At 40.8% G+C, this 18,458-nt stretch overlaps 1 protein-coding gene across 3 annotated transcripts in view; it reads right to left on the bottom strand.

Moving 5' to 3' along the window:
* arhgap39 (Rho GTPase activating protein 39) overlaps window positions 1-18,458 on the bottom strand; it is a 108,328-nt gene that overhangs the window by 5,614 nt on the left and 84,256 nt on the right. For all 3 annotated transcript variants that reach the window (XM_042417322.1, XM_042417324.1, XM_042417323.1), the window contains 8 exons: window positions 17,115-18,399; window positions 11,552-11,716; window positions 9,175-9,360; window positions 8,022-8,235; window positions 5,770-5,843; window positions 4,330-4,529; window positions 2,747-2,838; window positions 1,825-1,994 (listed from right to left, as the gene is read on the bottom strand). In XM_042417322.1, coding sequence (XP_042273256.1) covers window positions 1,825-1,994; window positions 2,747-2,838; window positions 4,330-4,529; window positions 5,770-5,843; window positions 8,022-8,235; window positions 9,175-9,360; window positions 11,552-11,716; window positions 17,115-18,399 — 2,386 coding nt within the window. The remainder of the gene's footprint in view (window positions 1-1,824; window positions 1,995-2,746; window positions 2,839-4,329; window positions 4,530-5,769; window positions 5,844-8,021; window positions 8,236-9,174; window positions 9,361-11,551; window positions 11,717-17,114; window positions 18,400-18,458) is intronic.

Here is an 18,458-nt window from a genome sequence, read left to right as displayed (position 1 = left end):
ATGTTTACATGCACCATAACCAGGTTATAGCCAGCCATAACCAGCTTTCTGTATGAGCTGATTTCTTAACTGTCATGTAAACAAGAAACCTGATTACTGTTGGGCTAGGGCTACTTTTATCCAGACCAAATAACTATTGAATCTGGACTGGAAACAACCTGACCCAGTGACACATCACTGTCACATCATCTCACCTGTCACCTGTCATCTTTCAGCCACCCACTAGTTGTGAGCTTGTAGCAAGGTTGTTGTGGGATATTGGAGCTCAGCTTGATAAAGTAATTCTACTCCTGTTAATACAGAAATGCTGTTCATGTACAGAGTTCTGGAGGTTCTGTACTGAAATATCATCATGTAATGGACCCTTACTGGAATAGAGGAGAAATGTCATCACTGATCTGCTGCATGTATACACAGATACCATAACCAATAACCAGCTTACTACAGTGCATGTAAATGCTGAGATTTATACATTCACTCCAATATAATAGAGATGAATGGAATTCTGTTTGTACCACTCACAGCATTGAAAATATGCATTTAGAAAATAGTGTATATATAGTGTTATAGAATACAGTATATAGTGTGTATAGAATATATATAGTGTGTATAGAATATAGTATATAGTGTGTATAGAATATATATAGTGTGTATAGAATATAGTATATAGTGTGTATAGAATATATATAGTGTGTAAAGAATATAGTATATAGTGTGTATAGAATATATATAGTGTGTAAAGAATATAGTATATAGTGTGTATAGAATATATATAGTGTGTATAGAATATAGTATATAGTGTGTTTAGAATATAGTATATAGTGTGTATAGAATATACATATAGTGTGTATAGAATATAGTATATAGTGTGTATAGAATATAGTATATAGTGTGTATAGAATATACATATAGTGTGTATAGAATATAGTATATAGTGTGTATAGAATATAGTATATAGTGTGTATAGAATATATATATATATAGTGTGTATAGAATATAGTATATAGTGTGTATTGAATATAGTATATAGTGTGTATGGAATATATATAGTGTGTACAGACGCAGCACGTTTCTCTGGATAATCCACAGACTGTCTACTTTTAGTCTTTCAGAGCAGCACAAACTAAATTACATTCAGCTTGTATTTGTGTGGATGCAGAGAACTCAGAGACAGATATCTCGAAACCTGCACAAACAAAACCAAAACTCTCTGGCTAGACAGATACTACTAGAAGAAGTGAGAAAAATATTTTTCAGAGTTTGGCCGAACCGACACTTAAAGGAAATATGCTCACTAACTCATACTCAGATGAGAAGTGACAAAGTCCATATCAGTTTAGATTTTTTTTTATCACTCCTGCTGCAGGTGAGAGAAGTATTTTTGTTTTGTTTTGTAATTTGGTGAAGCCACCCTTTAAATGCCTTAAACTGTAATTCCTCTAATGGCCATACATACACATTACATACACTTCTGCTACTGTGTGTCTCAGTGGCATTTCATTTAAAAAAAAACAAAAAAATTTAACAGAATTATGTTTGTGACCATGTTTGTTTTACAGACAGGAGTCTTAGCCTATTACAGTCCACCTTGGTCACTGTTGCTTGCCTGTCAGCTCCAGTATCAGCCCTTTTTCATTGGGAAAAGTATCAAGTGTCACATGTTGCTATTGCAACCAGAGCCTTGTTACAGTGTCACTAACAGTGGTCATAGTCAGCCAGTATGATGCTAATAACTATGTCAGTATAGGGGTATGACCTGGCTTCACAGTTCAATTTGCTTTAGTATAGGCCCTGGTAAGACGTGTGTGTGTGTGTGTGTGTTACCTGTAGGAAGCGGATGAGGTAGCAGAGCACCAGTTTGTTGATGTGCGGCAGGCCCAGCACCACGTTGACAGCTGCCTCTGGGTTGTCATAGTGATTGATACACTCCTCATAAAACTCATGAGGGATGAGTGGCTCCTCCAGCTCCCTGTACCAGAACTTCAGCAGAGACGCTGGGGACACACAGAGAAAGACTAGCTTCAGAGTTTGAAATAAAACATTTCATAATCAGATGATAGAGATAATTCTGCACGGGCTGTTATCATTCAGGCTGATACATCCATGTTGTTGTGCCTTATGTTGCTCCATCAAATGCATGTATGTAATTAATCTAAGAAACTCTGACTGATTTGTTTTTTAATCAGTTCTTTGCAAAGAAATACTCTTCAAAGCCAGCAGTGACAGAAAGGTTTGGCCTTGATGAACAGTCTAACCACAACACGCTTGACAAGAATCTTTTAGTGGCTGTTGTGGAGTTTTGGGTTGAATCACACGATCTTCAGCAGATGGAGCGGATGGAGCAGATGTTTTTGCATCAATTTTTCAACACTTTGAGGAACTTAAGATCTTAAATCATAAAGATTTGTCAACTGCTGTTTCCAAGGTCAAGAATTTTCAGTCTCATTTTTTGGCCTTTTTCAATCATACTTTGCATCCTGGAAAATTTCTTCAAGAACTCTTTTAAGACTCTGCATCTATAACATGTCAGACCTCCACATGGAGTGTCATCTGGCTGTCATAGAGACCTAAGTGAGGCAACTTTATACTGTACTGTTTTTGTGAAAATTCCTGATATTCCCATGACACCAACCTCCTCCTGGTGACAGCAGTGAGGAAGCAGAACCAGGTCCACAGGAGACCAGCAGTGATCTCAGCAGCAGCACTCTGCAACAGTGTGTGTGTGTGTATGTATGTGTGTGTTTACCTGGGATGTGTGGGTCTTCCAGCCCTGTGGGGATTTTCCATTGATCCACTTGCAGCTTGAGGGCATTGACTTCATCTATGTCCCCCGGTACCCTGGAGGTCAAAGGTCACAGGCTGGTTACACTCTGGTCTCATTCTCCTCTTCTGTCTTTGCATCTTTTCATCACCTGATTTCTGCATGGTTGATCTTTAACTGTATACAATCAGCTGGACCACTGTCTACTTGGAGGGGGTTTGAGTCTAACAGGAAAACATGTAACCTGCTCAACTGATTATTTGCTAAGCTAGAACAAATGTTCCTAAAGTGGCTGATTAGAGTTTTGGTTGGTTTAAAGTACACCCAAACAAACTGAGGGCTGACGATTCATTGTGTCACATTGCTTTAATAAAGAAGACAATCAAATCATTTCAACAATAAGTTCACTTCCTCTCTCATCATGTCAGCATGCACATACATTGTTTGCTGTGAATCCCTTGTCTGTGGGTAGACAATGCCAGTTACTGATGACTGACTGGCCGTCAGGACAACCGGGACATTTCCCAGTGGGCCACTATACAGATTGTGCTGATGGCACAATGGGTAAAAAAAAGACAACAATAAAGAGAGAGAGAGACCTTTGAAAGGAGGAAGAGAGAAAGCAAGAGGGCCAGTGTGCTCAGGTGACTGGCTCAGCTGAGCAGACTGGGCCACTCACCATTTCTGTGGAAGCATCTTCAGTGTGCTGGTGTATTTACAGCTGCACTGTCCACTTTGAATTCTAATCTCACACTCTGCCACACTAACTTGTAGCGAGTGGATACAATGTAAACTGAACAGCAGTAAATACCAGCTATCTTACTAATTAGTTGAGTTTTTAGTGTGTTGACTCAGTTATAAAGTCATTTTTAAGACAGTAGCTGTCATAGTTGTTCACTTTAATATAAAAAGTGTTTCTGATACAGTTTTTCTTCACAAACAGTTATGAAATCACCACAGAATCTGATCTGACTAACTGTTAATAATAATTATAACATTACAAAATTATATAAATATAATGATAGAACATTGTAATGGTGTTTCTAGAGTTTCATAGTTAATCTCTGTGTACTGTGGTGTGGGCTGTGTGTGCTGGTGTGTCTCCAGTCCTAGTCAAATGTTATTCCCACTCCAGCCCTGCCAGTTACAATGTAGACTACTATATACTATAGAGACATAATTACAAAATGCAAATACATTAAATGGCTAAAAAATGCTGAACTTATATACAGTAGTATCAAAAAGATTTGATAGAATAAAAATCTTATGGATTATAACTTGAAACTTCAGTTTTCTGCTTTTGTGATGCAGATTTTTTTTTCATTGTGGGATTCCAGGTAACACAACACTGACCAGCCACCAGAGACTTTATTGTGTGTGTGGTATTGTTCATGTAACTGCACATTTTGCGTCCCTTAGTAATGTTGTTAAATGTTGTAAATTAAGTGTAAAATTATAAATTTTTGAAAATACATTTCACTCTTCAGCAACATGGCCACTGCTAAAGCCTGCTGGTGTGGCTAAAAACAACACACTGTCACAAGCCCCTCTGCTCCCTCCTCTCTCACCTGAAGATGCCCTCTGTCTGGTCTCCATTGAGACCCAGAACCTCTTCAGAGAGGCGAGTCTGCACCCAGGGCAGCTGGTGGTCTGGATATCGCTCCTTCTGGAGCGCCATCACCTCCTCCAGGGACGAGCCGAACATGGAGGGACTGAAGATGGCGTTCCTGGCATGGTTGATCTCCTCCAGACAGGGCTTCTGCAGACCCTGGAGACACATGTCATGTTTAGTGCAGCAGTGCAGATGAGGGGCAGCTTGAATACTTGAAGGATGTGGTTGAGAAAGCAGTAAGAAGTAGTATTCAGATGTCACTGAGACAAACATTCCTGCATCCACAGACACACAGCTCATTAAAGAGCTGTCAGAGATTAGCAGGTTAACAGCGGTCAAACACCGGGCCGTGCTGTGGAGTCCGAAAAGTGACAAATGATCTGTGTTAGTGGCCTGCTGAGAGTCTGGCACTACATGCTTCACAGGCTCCGAGCCAAGCTGCTGCCTGCCTGCCAACACACTCACACACCAAAAACACACATGTAGTCAACATACAGCATCACACACACACACACAGACACTACAGAGTATATGAACAACAGTTTATTACATTTGAAATAGAACTGTATATATAGCAATGAAATATAATTGGAAACAGACTATCTGCATTTTACAGTTTGAATTCCCCTCTGTAAAAATTCCAGTTGGTCAGTTCAAATGGTATCATTTCAAAATACTTGCTGTCAAGTATTTTTTAGGGTTCATAAATTCAGACAGGAAATCAGTTCAAATTCGGATAAAAAAAATCTGAAATTGAGGCAAACTCAAGATGAAATACTCAGACTTGGAACATCTGGCCTACCAAGGATACTGTATGCTGTATTTTAGGCAAATTGGCTCATGTGACTAACAGGACATGACCTGAGAACACAGAGGTCTGATTGTTTATTCTCTGAATTTCACCAATCCAATTTAGCAACCTATTTTCTAGACTTCACTTGAATGTGACTCCCTGTCATGTTCTTTCATCACACTTAGTACAAAAGATTTACTGCTCCTCATAGAAACTGAATGCAAGGTGTCACTGAGTATCTCTATCAGAGGAACAGACACAGCACAGACCTGCCTGAGCTCTGACTCACTCATTCATTTGCAGCCGTGTTTGTAGTGTCTTCTTGGATACAATATCATATCCCCAACAACTAAAGACATATGTCTGGACACATGAGCACATCTTTTTTTTTTGGTAGATTTTACTGTGGCATTTGTTGCCTTTATTTAATCAGTAAATGTGTAGAGAGACAGGACACAGGGGAGAGACAGGGCTATAACATGCAACAACAAAGGTCTGTGGACATTGCGCCCCACATATCTTCTTTAAAATAAAACAATTGTTTGAATGTTTGATCTTAGCAGAACTGACAACATGAAGACAGACAGAGACAGAGCTTCTTACCTTCTTGGCTCCAGTCAGAGCAGCTTTAGTCAGTTTCCTGTAGCAGTATTTGGCATAGCTGCTGATGGCCACTCCTAGAATGAGACAGAAAAGAAGACATATACAGCATGCACATTTAGCTCAGGAAATTAGAATGAGTTAAAAAGAGCAGACAGAGGTGAAGCAGCCTGCAGTGTTACAGAGAGGAGGACTCACAGGGCTTTTAATCCATAAAACCAGATTACCTGATGATACAGACTGAAATCAGCCTGATTTTCTGGACAATATGAATAGCTTTACACGTTTAGACTGTTACCATGGAAACATATCTCTTGTGACTAAACCTGAGAGTGAAGTCTGAGTAAAGTAGCCAGACCAGCAGCAGTTTATTTTTCTATGCTTGGCTTCCCCTTCAGGTTACACCACTCTGGTTTGAAGTCATGGTAACATGCAAACACTTCTGACTTACTTTATCAGAGTTTGACATTAGATGGTAATTACTACATATGTACAACATAGAGCTTCAAGTGCTTTAGTGTCACATTGATCTGCATTAACTACAGTCAGCAATGATGTTGTCATTGTGTTTGTGTTATTAATGTCAGACTTTCAAGTAATGCCTAATGTACATAATATACATATCTCCTTTCTTCCTATTCTATGTGTTATGTTTGCTCAACAGGTAAAGCTTGTGTGTCGCTTTTTAGAATTGTGGCTTAAATGCATGTCTTCCACGTCTCAGTATTATGATATGATATGTAAATTGTAGCAGTGTTTAAACCAGCCTCAGTCATGGGTTTGTGTTAAATAAATACATTGTAATATCCCTTTAAAAGTGTCACAAAAGTAGTCATTCCAGGCATATATTTATTCAATTATTTGCAAAAATCACCTCTAACATCCTCTGCAAGCTTCTGCTTTATCCTCATCATGAAAATAACAGTACTAGGGGAACAGGGGAACAGTACTGATAAAATAATCCTAGCTCAAGGCCAACTTACTAGCTTTTTCCAGAGCTTTCAACCACATCTCACAGTCTGCATGAGCAAACAGAAGTGGCTCAAGTGTCAACCTTTTAGAATCTGCTACTACAGTGAGTGGACTTTGAGTTAAGATTTCAGAAAAAAATAGCAGTTTAATATTTTTAATATTCATCAAGGACAGACTATAAACATTTGTCCTTCATCAGCACTGAGCCACCTGTGGGAGATGACCAGAGTAATGTGTTGATCCTGTTTACCTGCAGGGGGAAGCAGAGCACCAGCACAGCTCTATTCTGTCTGGCACAGAGCAGGAACACCTTTAAAATGCATCTTTATGGGAATGTCTCTCACTGTATCTCCTGCTTATGGATAATGGTTGTGGGAAGTTGTAGTTATAGCCAACATGTTGGCCTCCATGTTTGTCATTACAGAGCTTTCTACAACACCTGATATTCTACATGGGGTTTGGGTTTAATGCAGTTTATTGATTTTCTGCTTAGAAGAAGAGCAGTAACTGGTCTGAAGATATTTGCTGGATTTTTGATCTGTAACAGTTTCCCTCTTGTCTGACATTTCATCCTGCAGTTGGGGGGTATTGATCCTCACTGTGCTTTAGATCAATATGCCCATTATAAAAAACCTCAACCATCTTTTCCCTTATTAATATCTTCAAAATGCTACATCTGTGTGATCGTATTGATGATCTGAGGAAACACAAAGAGGGAATTTGATGCTAAAAAGACTGTAAATGTGTCAGATATCCACTTGATATGACTAACTCAGACTGATGAAGACTCATATAAGCTTCACATCAACTTTGAAATATATTTTTGCACAAAAGTACTGTGTGGACACACTGTGGATTTTGTGCCCCATCACTTTGAAGGGGATCTTTTAATATCCAGTATGAACAGGAGGAATGATTAGAGTGAGGAAAACCTCTTTCACTGTTCATATGGACACCTGACTGTTGTTTTAAGATACACTTGAAAAACTGTGAACCTGTCCTTTAACAGGAAAAGTTACTAGATCTGCATTGAGATCGTGTGACCATGAGAATAATGTCATGCTTCCTCCCGTCCTTGCTTCTCTGTCCTCCAGCTCTGATGCAGAAACCGATGTTCTAATGCCTTAAATGCATCTCAGAGGAGACAAGGACAGAGGAGGCTTCAGGAAGAGCTTGGAGCAAGGAACCACAGGTGTGTATGTATATGTAATTCCTGTAATACATGATGAAAACAGTGCTGTATAACTGGCAGTGATTGTGGAGTGGGTGTGTTGCCCCCTCACCCTTGGTGTCGTTGAGGGGGTCCATGTGTCGGTAGATGTAGCCCTCCAGGTAGGTGTGGAAGCGGGGTGTCGGGGGGAAGAAGGCCAGGCAGATAGCCATGAGCTCCCAGCCTCGCTCCAGGCTGTCGTAGCGGAAGTTCTCGGTGGTTTGACGACATAGCTGGATGTAGAGCTCATCACGCAAACCCTGGTTGCTCCAACCACGCACCACCACCTGACAGAGAGACAGAGAGCCAGCTCAACTGAGGACTACAGCTGAATGAATGCTGAATGCACGGTCAGGTGTGCTCCAGTAGCAACACTGCATGGACCGGATACTGAGAATTGTTGACCTGACACCAAATACATGACAATCTATATTTTAAATATATTTGATGTATTTTTTGTATCATTCATTGCGTCACCACAAGATTCCCTTCACCCATCCCAGATCCCCCATAATTCGAACAATGGCGCTACCCCGAAGTCGAAAATCTATTAATGCAGGTTTAAATTTGTCATGTTGGCAAACATTTGCTTACTTCAATATTCAGCAGAAACAGGGCAGCATTAGCATTCATTTGGATCCATGATTCTGTCATTCATCCTCCTTTTACAGAACAAAGGCTGCATCTTTATAAAATATCTGCATATTTATAAAATATCTGCATCTTTATCTTGTTAGATGATCAGCAGCCAGGCACCAACTTTGTCTGTCTGCTGTCACATACTGATGTTCCATCAAAATCTTTCATCAAAAATGAGTTTAATATTTTTTCCACTTTGTCTTATATTCAAGCAGCTGCCCCTAGAAAAGGATTTTTTTGGAAGCCTGAAAATGCCCAGGTGTTTTAAAAGTCCGTACTCCTGCAGTCACACTGTGAGCAAGGACACACAGCTCACAGCATGAAGTCCCGTGCACACAGCAGCAGTACTGCAGAGAGGAGAGTCATCTGCAGTACTGCTACAAACTTCTATACACATTCCATATCAGGATTCATCTCGGCTTGGAGTCCTACTGTAACTATGCCTGAAAATGATGTCCCAGGTTCACAGCAAGGACATGAAGGCAAAGAAATCACTATGGAGGCATACGTTAGATAGTGAGAGTACAGCCTTGTGTGCATGGGTGAATGAGTTTAAGCTGGGGAAACAGCGGTGGTTATTTACAGACCTCCAGAGCCACACAGAGGGGGTCGACCTTGGAGCGACGGTCTCCCATGTAGGTCTGGATGAGCTTAAAGATGTCAACTGCCTCCTTCTTTACAGAGCGATCTGAGGTCACGATCATAGGCTTCTTGATGGGCTCACTGCTCCACGCCAGCATGTTGGCAATGGAGACCTTTCTTCTAAACAGACCCTGAGACAACACAAAAAGAAGAGATGGAGAGATCAATTCTACTGTACAGGAGGCTGAAAAGATGTATTACAGCAATTCAAATCCATATTCTGTCAAAGACTAACAGAACTACAGAGAGCACTCCTCACCAACTATACTGCACCCTTCAACTAATGTTTTAACCCCAAATGTTGTTGTACGTGAAAATTTGCTTTGTAAGTGTGACAAGACACTGCTGAAAGAAACAAAGGAAAGCAAAAACTTTGCCCTGATGAAGATTAAAATCACAGATCATAGACGACAATGGCAGATCAGTATAGGACTTTATACAGAAGAAGACAGATCCACAGTGGGAAAAACATTTGGGGGGGAATATTTTATTTTCAAGCTTTCAAATATTTCAAATAGAGGTGTGCCCAAATACAAATACATTATTCGGCAAAGCACAAATAGTGGATTTTATACGAATATTTGTTTCATACAAATATTTAAAAAATGATTTGTTAGAGGTGTTCCCCAGAGATAAAGCTGAGCTACTGACACACACAAAGTGCTCCCAAGGGACTCTCCAAACCTGTTGTTCCCCTTCTCCTTTCCACAAAATTAGGGTATAAAAAATAGGCAATAGATGAAAAGTGCAAAGCAATAATTGCCTTTGAAGTTCCTCCCTACACATTACACAGTCTGCTGTGTTATGGGTGTATAAATAGGTAGAGGTCTGTCTGCAATGAAGTGATGAGTAACGTTTTAGCTCAGTAGTCAGCACAGTTGTCTATGATCTGGGAAACTCCAGTTCAAGAACCTGATGTGGGGACCTCCTTTGTAAGGTAGTTTATTCATGAACACTTATTGTAACACTTTAATTTTCTAAAATTAAAAGTGTCATGAAAACAAAAACAGGATTTTTAAGACTCTTTCCACTTTTATTCGAATACAAATACAAATAATTTTGCTGCCTCAACAAATACAGACACAAATACAAATACTGGGCTCTCTGCACATCCCTAATTTCAAACACACCAAACAATGAAACAGCAAAATCACCATTCAGAGCTGTAATACTAATAAGGAGATTCAATTTATAATTCTTCTATAGTTATACTAATATTAAATGTATTACAGAAACGGGTATGCATTTATGCATGTTCTGGAAGTGGCTAAAGGTATAGAAATGTTTGAGAGTAGTGAAAGATGAAGAGTTCACTTATTATTTAGAATTATTTAGATTATTTAGAATTCATCACCTCTCAAAATGTTTTAGCAGTAGATGTAGAAAGCAAAGCTGAACAGAAGCAAGAAAGACTAACCTTTGGAGAAATAAGCCGGCACTTACCATGACAATATGAAGGGATTCATTAAGGTATAGCAGCCCTGAACACACTGTCCATCTAGACTGCTTTGTTCTGACATTCCCCAAACAAACTGACCTGACTGTAGTTTTTTTTTTGTCCTGTCAGAGGGTTTATGTGTGTGTGTGTGTGTGTGTGTGTGTGTGTGTGTGTGTGAGCTCTGTTAAGTCGGTTAAGATGAAAAATGTGGTTGTGTCTGCATTTCTGGCCGGATGGGTGTAACTGTTGTTAAAACAACAATTAAAGTTACAGTTAAAAATTACAGATAAATTCAAACTCACAAGGTCTAACTTACTTTGTTTCCTTCAACAACATGTCTCGGCCTTCCTCAGTGTCATGGAGATGATGGTATTTCATATATGGTGATGATGGTATATGATATGTACCATCTCTATGACAACTGAGGACTTTGTGTTGAGAACTATTTTGTGAAGCTGCTGTTTCCAAGATGGAGAATGAGCCTTCAAGCTTATGTCATGCCTGTTTTTTTGAGAATCTAAACCTGATTAGTGATCAGCTGATCACTGAAACAATATATTTCACACTAGCGGTGTAACACTATGTAAGACAAGTCATTAAGAGTAACGCTGTTTAACTGACTGTTCTTATGTCTGACAGAACTATGTGGGAATTAATTAAGACGTAGCATGTGACATACAGTTAGCTGAAGTGTTCAATATCAACAAAGAAAGAAAAAGTTGAAATGACATGACCATGGCTTTTACAGTTATGCATTAGTATTTAAGAACATTTTAGAGAGATTATTATATATGAAAGTTAAGATAAGAGACAGACAGCTGGGATCACTAATGAAAAAGCTATCAGATATATCATGGTGTGCATGATGTCATGGAAATCAGTACCTGTGTGTGTTTGTTGAAGTGCTTCGACGCCCAGTTCTCTATGTCGGTCTCTGAGGAGGGCTTTCTCAAGGTGAATTCTGGGAAAACGCCACAGCTGGCGCTTGGCATCATATTCCTGGCATTTCGACTGGTCTCAAACTGGGCGCAGGCTCCGAGGTCCTCCGACTGACAGACAGAGGAAGACAGACAATGATGAGGAGAGGAAACAGAAAATGTCTTTCATCTCTCTTTCATCTCTGCTGCTGCACAACAGTTGAAAGTTTCTCTGCTACTCAGATGGAGCTGACCGGGATTAATACTGACGTGTTAATACGTCAATATCCACAAGGTTATTTCAGTGCAACAAAGAGACCATTTATTCCTCAATCTATGAAATAACAGCTGTGGATCAACAAAAACACAATGCAGGGAAAGTTATTCAAGACATTAACATCATGGTTATGAGAACCTTTTATGGTTTAGAATAGGATCAGTCAGGCTGCCATCACTTGGCATGTGAGTGGTACTATTTACAGGGTTTCTGCATGGTTCAACTTTTTAATACCACATAGAATGCAATTTAATACCTGTCTCACAGGAATAACAGCCAAAGATGGACAGAAACCAGTAGGGACAATAAAGCGTACAGTTATTTATTGAGTGAATGCATTTATTGACATTTATATCACATTTCTGTCACTTCTTCCCTGCCGCAAGATAGGTAATAAACAAATTGAAGATGAATTTAAACATTTCAAACATTTTCAGTGTGATGGTGTTTACAGGTCTGATGATGCTGACTGAAAATCCACAAAAAAGAGAAGCAGAATAACAACAACAATAACAATAACAATAATAATAATAGATATATGACCAGCAATAACAAATAGCAGCAATAGCCAGAGAAGGACATCCCCACAGTGAAGGCAAGACACCTGTGGTCCAGAAACAGTCCAGACATTGAGAGTGCATCACTTATCATGATGCCATGTGACTGGGAGGTAAGCAGCCTCAGGGTGTAGGGTTTACTCTAACCCAGGGTTGTGCTTTACTGTATCAAACAGTAAAAGGACAGAGAGCTTCAGATTTCAGAACAAACAACAGCAGATAGTGGAACCTTACGTCCAATCTCCCTCTTCAGTAAAGCAACAGAGCCCAAAAAATAATAAATAATGATCATTTTTGGAGACACAACAAGGTTTGCTTTTATCTCCACTACTGGCAAGGCTTCAAAACTAGAAATATGGACAGAACAGTAAGCTGTTCATTCTGCGCAGTACTTTTGTATTGTGGAATTTTCATGTTCATGCTGTTAGCATGGCTCTCAACAACTATGTCACAGATTGCCATGGAATTTTGTACAGACATTGATGGTCCCCGGGAGGATGAAGCCTGCTGACTTTGGTGATCTTCTATAGTGCCACCATAATGATCACATTAGTGTTTTTTGTGAATGTCTCAAACACTATTGGATAGAAATGTGGCACTGACATTCATATCCTGCTCAGACTGACTTCAAGAATTTTAGTGATCTCTAAACTTTTCATCTAGCGGCACCATCAGGTGGAAGTTTGAATGTGTCCAGTACTTTGGTTTATGACTAATTACCTGCAAAACTAATAACATTCCCATCAGCTTCAGCTGTACTTTGTGTACCTTGCTTTTTTTTAGCAAATGATAGCATGCTAACACGTTAAAATAAAATGGCCTGCTTTGCATCTGCATGTTAGCATTCTCATGTCCACGTTATACTGCCAGTTCAAAGCACCACTGTGTTTAAGTACAGCCTCACAGAGCATGGCTATAGACTCTTAGTCTTGTCAAACTTGGAGGGGGGGCGGGGGGGGGGCAAGTTGTTCGCCCTGTGTTATGCTAACAAAGGCCTGACTTCAGCTCTGTGTTTAACACACAGACATGAGACTGATCTCATCTTACTTTGGGCAAGAAAGCAAATGAGTCAACCTGTATTAATCAAAATGTTGTACTATTCCTTTAACAAATACAGTGTTGCTCTCTTGATATGTTTCTGCTGCACTCACATCTGTCTGTTGTCATTGAGATTTCTTTAGAATAAAGACTTGCTTGTGGTTTATGACATGTAACTGATATACTGCTGTCTGTAATGTTACAAGGTATCTATTTTGCTATCCTCAGTCCTTCTCTGTGGCTGAATAAATTCTCTTCTATGTCCCTGTTCATTTCATTCTCTGTTCTCACTCTCCACTGCTTTTCTTCTTTTCTACCAAAGGTGCATTCTGCTTAGCAGCTCTCTGCTTCAAACTGAAGTGTTGCTGAATTTTAAGAGAAAGAGAAAGACGGAGTGGAAGCAGAGAGAGACAGCAAGGGAGACAGCCTATTTTCCTCTTGGCTAAATGCTGCCCAGCCCTCTTATCCCCCCAGGGCCTCCGAGGGCTCAGATAAAGGCACATCACACTAACCAGCGCTTCTATGTTCATTTCATATCTGGCATATGACACTTAAACAAGTTGACCATTCCTCTGTTTGTGAATAAATACAGGTTTGTTTTGTTTTAGGTTAAGTCACAGTGCTCTCAGACCAGGACTGAGCAGCATATCACACATTTCAAGTGTTTCTTTGGTGAACTATCTGAACTATGACTTATGCTATTACTATGTACAGAGCTTGAACAGGAATAAAAAGACGCCAGTACTCCTATCCAGCATCATGTCATGCTCATTTCCCAGATCAGCAACTTTGACCTTTAGTGTATATTTTATACCTTTTTCTTTTTTTCTCTTTGGCTTTACAATTAATTTTTTTAGTTTATTTATGTATAGATTTAAATGTCCATACAACATTGAATATGATTAATGTAGTCTATGATAAATGGGTGTTACAGTTTCCAGTTTGAGAGAGGTGTAGCATGCATTTATGTACAGACAGTGCATAATGCAATAGCGCGATAACCTCATTAATTATTTTAATCCTCCAAAGTACCAGGATCTAATGATCCTTTATCTCCAGTGCTGCTTTACCTGCCAGACTGCTAAGATATTACACACAGATTGTGAGTTTATAGCTTCTCTCTTGGAATAATACAGCATCTTCAGGAATCCCATGGCCCATTAGAGCTTTCAGGAGAACAAGCAAGGTATACTTTTGAACTCAATGAATACACTGAATGTGCTAAGGACAACTAGTTTGTCATTTCTACATCTATCTGTTTCCCTTTGCACCACTATAAATGAAAGAAAAAATGATAGCAAAATCTTAGTAAGATCCTTTTAAAAACATTTGCTTATTGTTTATGGCTATTTAGAGTTACAGATGGTAGTTATTTATAGATATTAATTCATAGAATCCATCAAATTGTGTATTTGGCATTTCTTAAACTGAACAAACTAACTGTTAATTAATAATATGCAATTTATTAGTTCCTAAATTTGAGTGTAATACCTTTTCACTAGTTTTTAGAATGTGCACACCTTCTTTGAGTGAGTTCTGCAGTCTGGTCTCCTCCAAGCTGCGCCTTGCACTGAACCCTGTGTTCAGCTCTCAATACTTGTAGCTTCTAACTAAATCTGGTTTGGAATTTAGTTTCAGTACTTTGCTGTTCGTACTTTCAGATATCAACCTATATCAGCCTAATTTTACTGTGAACTGATGCAAACTGAACATTTCCCACTGCTTCACATTAAAGGTTTTCCACCAGCTAACCAGCAGGAGGCTTTCAGTATGAAACTTTTAAAGGAAATGCACCAAGATGTCAACAGTATTAGCACAGATTTGTTAGCAATGCTACTTTTCAACAAACAACGACATGTGGGCAGTTGACAAAACTTTCAGACCTCAACATCCATTGAGAAGCCATTCTGGGGCTTTCGGTTCAGCTTTCAGCTTTTCGGTTTGCTATGGGAATGTAGATGTTCCAGTGTCCATTTTTAGTGGGATAAAGAAAGAAATGGAGGTTTGACCATCTTGCATGTGGTAACTGAGCAACCTCCATCTGCTGATGAAGATCATGTAAGCTACTAAATGAGATTACATTGAGGTGAGATGTTTTGTTAGCTCCTGTTTCCAAAGTCAAGAATGAACTTTCAGGAAAATGGGACAAAAAGTGTGAATTGCTTCTCTCTGGCATGAGGATCATTTTACACAAAAATAAGTTATTACCAGTAATGGATGTATTATCTCATGGTGTGTTCACACTGCCCACACACAGAACTACATTATCCAGAGAAAAATGTCTGATGTGACCTGGATAATGATGTATTATAACACAGTTAATGCAAGGGCATCTTTTGTTTTGCTATTCTAGGTGTGTGTATTTTCAGAGGTTGGTGCTACTGTAGGTGCAGTGACAGTGTCTCTTGGTGGACCAGACAGCAGTGTGACCATTACGTAAGCCAATCTAAGGCACGGCAGCGTTACATGAAACATCCATGGCTGTGACACAGGATGATATCAGGCCTGACTGGGCCATTCACTCTTATTGTGTGTGTGTGTGTGTGTGTGTGTGTGTGTGTGTGTGTATGACTTTAGCTCTGTAACTGCCTAGTTGATCAGCCTCCTATGATAGAATAACCAAGGAGCCACAGAAACATTTGACCACTCAAACTTGTGCAATGACACATCTGTTTCTTGGTGGGAAATGAGTAAAAGTTGTTCTGAACTATTTTAATCAAATAATCTTAATACCATGATATTTAACATACAATCAGTTGTCATTTTATTAGGTATACTTAGGAAAAACTGATGCAGTCCAATACAACAGCCTTGTAATAAATCCCACCTTCATCAAGGGATTTATGTTGAGTTTATCTTGAACCTGTTTTATAGAAGTGTTGAATCATCTTAACGGTTGTTTTTGAGACTGTAGTTGCTGTGCTGTTAAATTATATTATTGCATTGGTTATACACTGAGGTGTTTTTCCATTCATTGATGTAAATGAGGTGGACATAAGATTAGAAACATCTGTAATTATAAAGGAATACAATTTGACAACAGCAGAAACTACACCCTCCACTGACCATGAAGTTTAATGAACAGCTTTAGATAACAAGTTAAACAAAAGCTGATCATGATACCTGCCCTAATGGTTTGATGTTACTGCTGGGCTGTTTTATTAGACTGCATTCGTTTAGCTGGGTGTACCTCATAAACCAGCAAATGAGTGTTTAATATCCCTAAAATCCCTTTAATAGTTTGTAAATGCTAATACATCATAATATGGTATAATGTGATGTATGAGTTTTATGTAATGTCACATGTTTGCTAAGAAGAGCGTACTTTCAATAAAGAGACACCTGAGACAACTTCATAATCAACTGATGGCTGTTAATAGGTACAGTATGTTGATGTGTGTTTAAAATTATTGCCCTGTTGTAGTTATTATTGTTTTAGAGTAACTTAACAGCAGGCTGAAAACAGTGTTTTACTGCCCTCTCTGGTTGAAAGGTTCACTGTTGGGTGTGGTGTGTGTGTGTGTTTTGTTGCACCTGTAACCACAGCCAACGTATAGTTGAGAACCCTTGTACATCACTGCAGCAAGGTAAGAAGTTAAACAACTTGAGGTCAGCAAAAATAACATTTTCAGAGTGTGTTATGTGGATGCAGCTGTACCTGTGAGGGGTGAAGGTAAGGCTCTGGGGAGGCCAGGTTGGTCTGGACTGAGAGGCTTTTCTCCAGCAGGGCCTGAGGGAAGCCCAGCCGATCGAAGGTGCTGCGTTTCCAGTGGTGCCCATCGCTCTGCGCCAGCGCCTCGTCCTCACTGAATGCCCTCACCACTGGTCCCGGTAACGGCAGAGGCACTGCCCCGTCACTCTCGTAGCCATCCTTGGAGCCGCTGCCCTGCGCCACCCCCCCTCCCTGCCCTGAGTCCCAGCTGCTCCTCTGTTTCATCACCTGCTGGGCCTCCCATGCCAGCCTGGCCTGGGCCAGCATTGCCTCTGATGCTGTACCTGCCAGCTCCCCCTCTGGCCCCCCGCAGCGAGCCAGCTCCTGGGGGAGGGACGGCTTGCGGCTCTTGCGTTTGCGGTTTCCGCCAGGAGAGAAAGCCCCAGTGGAGGAGGAGGAGAGGGAGTGGGTTTGGCTGGACGTCCAGGATATGGAGTCCTCATAAAGCAACCTCTGACCTCCCTCTCCACCCTCTCCACTGTAGTCCAGCAGTAGGCGGGGGTCCCTGATCAGGGACTGGCTGTGCTGCAGAGTATAGGAGCCTCCATATGAGCCCCCGTAGCCCCCTGTAGTGCCGTAACGCAGCAGACGGTCGGCTGTCTTAAAGCGAGGGCTGGAAGACGACTGCTCCACGTACACCAGCTGCTTGACATACTCTTTTCCCACAGGACTGTATTCCAGACTCTGGGTCTTTTCTGGACACTTCTGCCGGGTCAGAACCAGCTGGCCATAGGGGGACTGGGCCTGCTTGGGGGAGTGATAGAGGGGGGCTGAAGACTTGCGAGCAGGTGACTTGCCAGTTCCATAGAAGGAGGAGGAGTCAGTGAGGTGCATGTCAGTGGGGGGCTCCTCATAGATGGGTGGGGGCTGGTACTCCGACGGCGGCTCCTCGTATAGTGGGGGCTCATAGGCATAGCGAGGCGAGGGAGGCTGGGAGTCAGCTGAGGAGCGGCGTTGGGTGCCGGTGCTGCCCAGCTCTGCCCGCTTCAGGAAGGGAGACTGACGGCGGTCGGTGTAGAGAACAGGGGAGCCATCAGGTTCAGAGGGTGGGTTGCCTCCAGAGGAACGGCGGGTTCGTGAGGTGGTGCCTCCTCCAGAGGGAGCTCCAGGAGTAAGGGGGTCACAGGGGGAGTAACCATTTCCCTGGTGGGCCAAGAAGCTGGGCTCTCTGTCTGTTACTTTGATCAGCATTCTCTCTTTTGTACCAGTGTTCCACCTGAAGGGAGAAGTCCTGAGAGGTAAGGAGAGGGGAGGAGAGGAGAGGAGAGGAGAAAAGAGAAGAGAAGAGGA

This window comes from Thunnus maccoyii, chromosome 7 (assembly GCF_910596095.1).
Source record: "Thunnus maccoyii chromosome 7, fThuMac1.1, whole genome shotgun sequence".
NCBI lineage: Eukaryota > Metazoa > Chordata > Actinopteri > Scombriformes > Scombridae > Thunnus > Thunnus maccoyii.
This window is presented reverse-complemented; position numbering and strand designations above follow the sequence as displayed.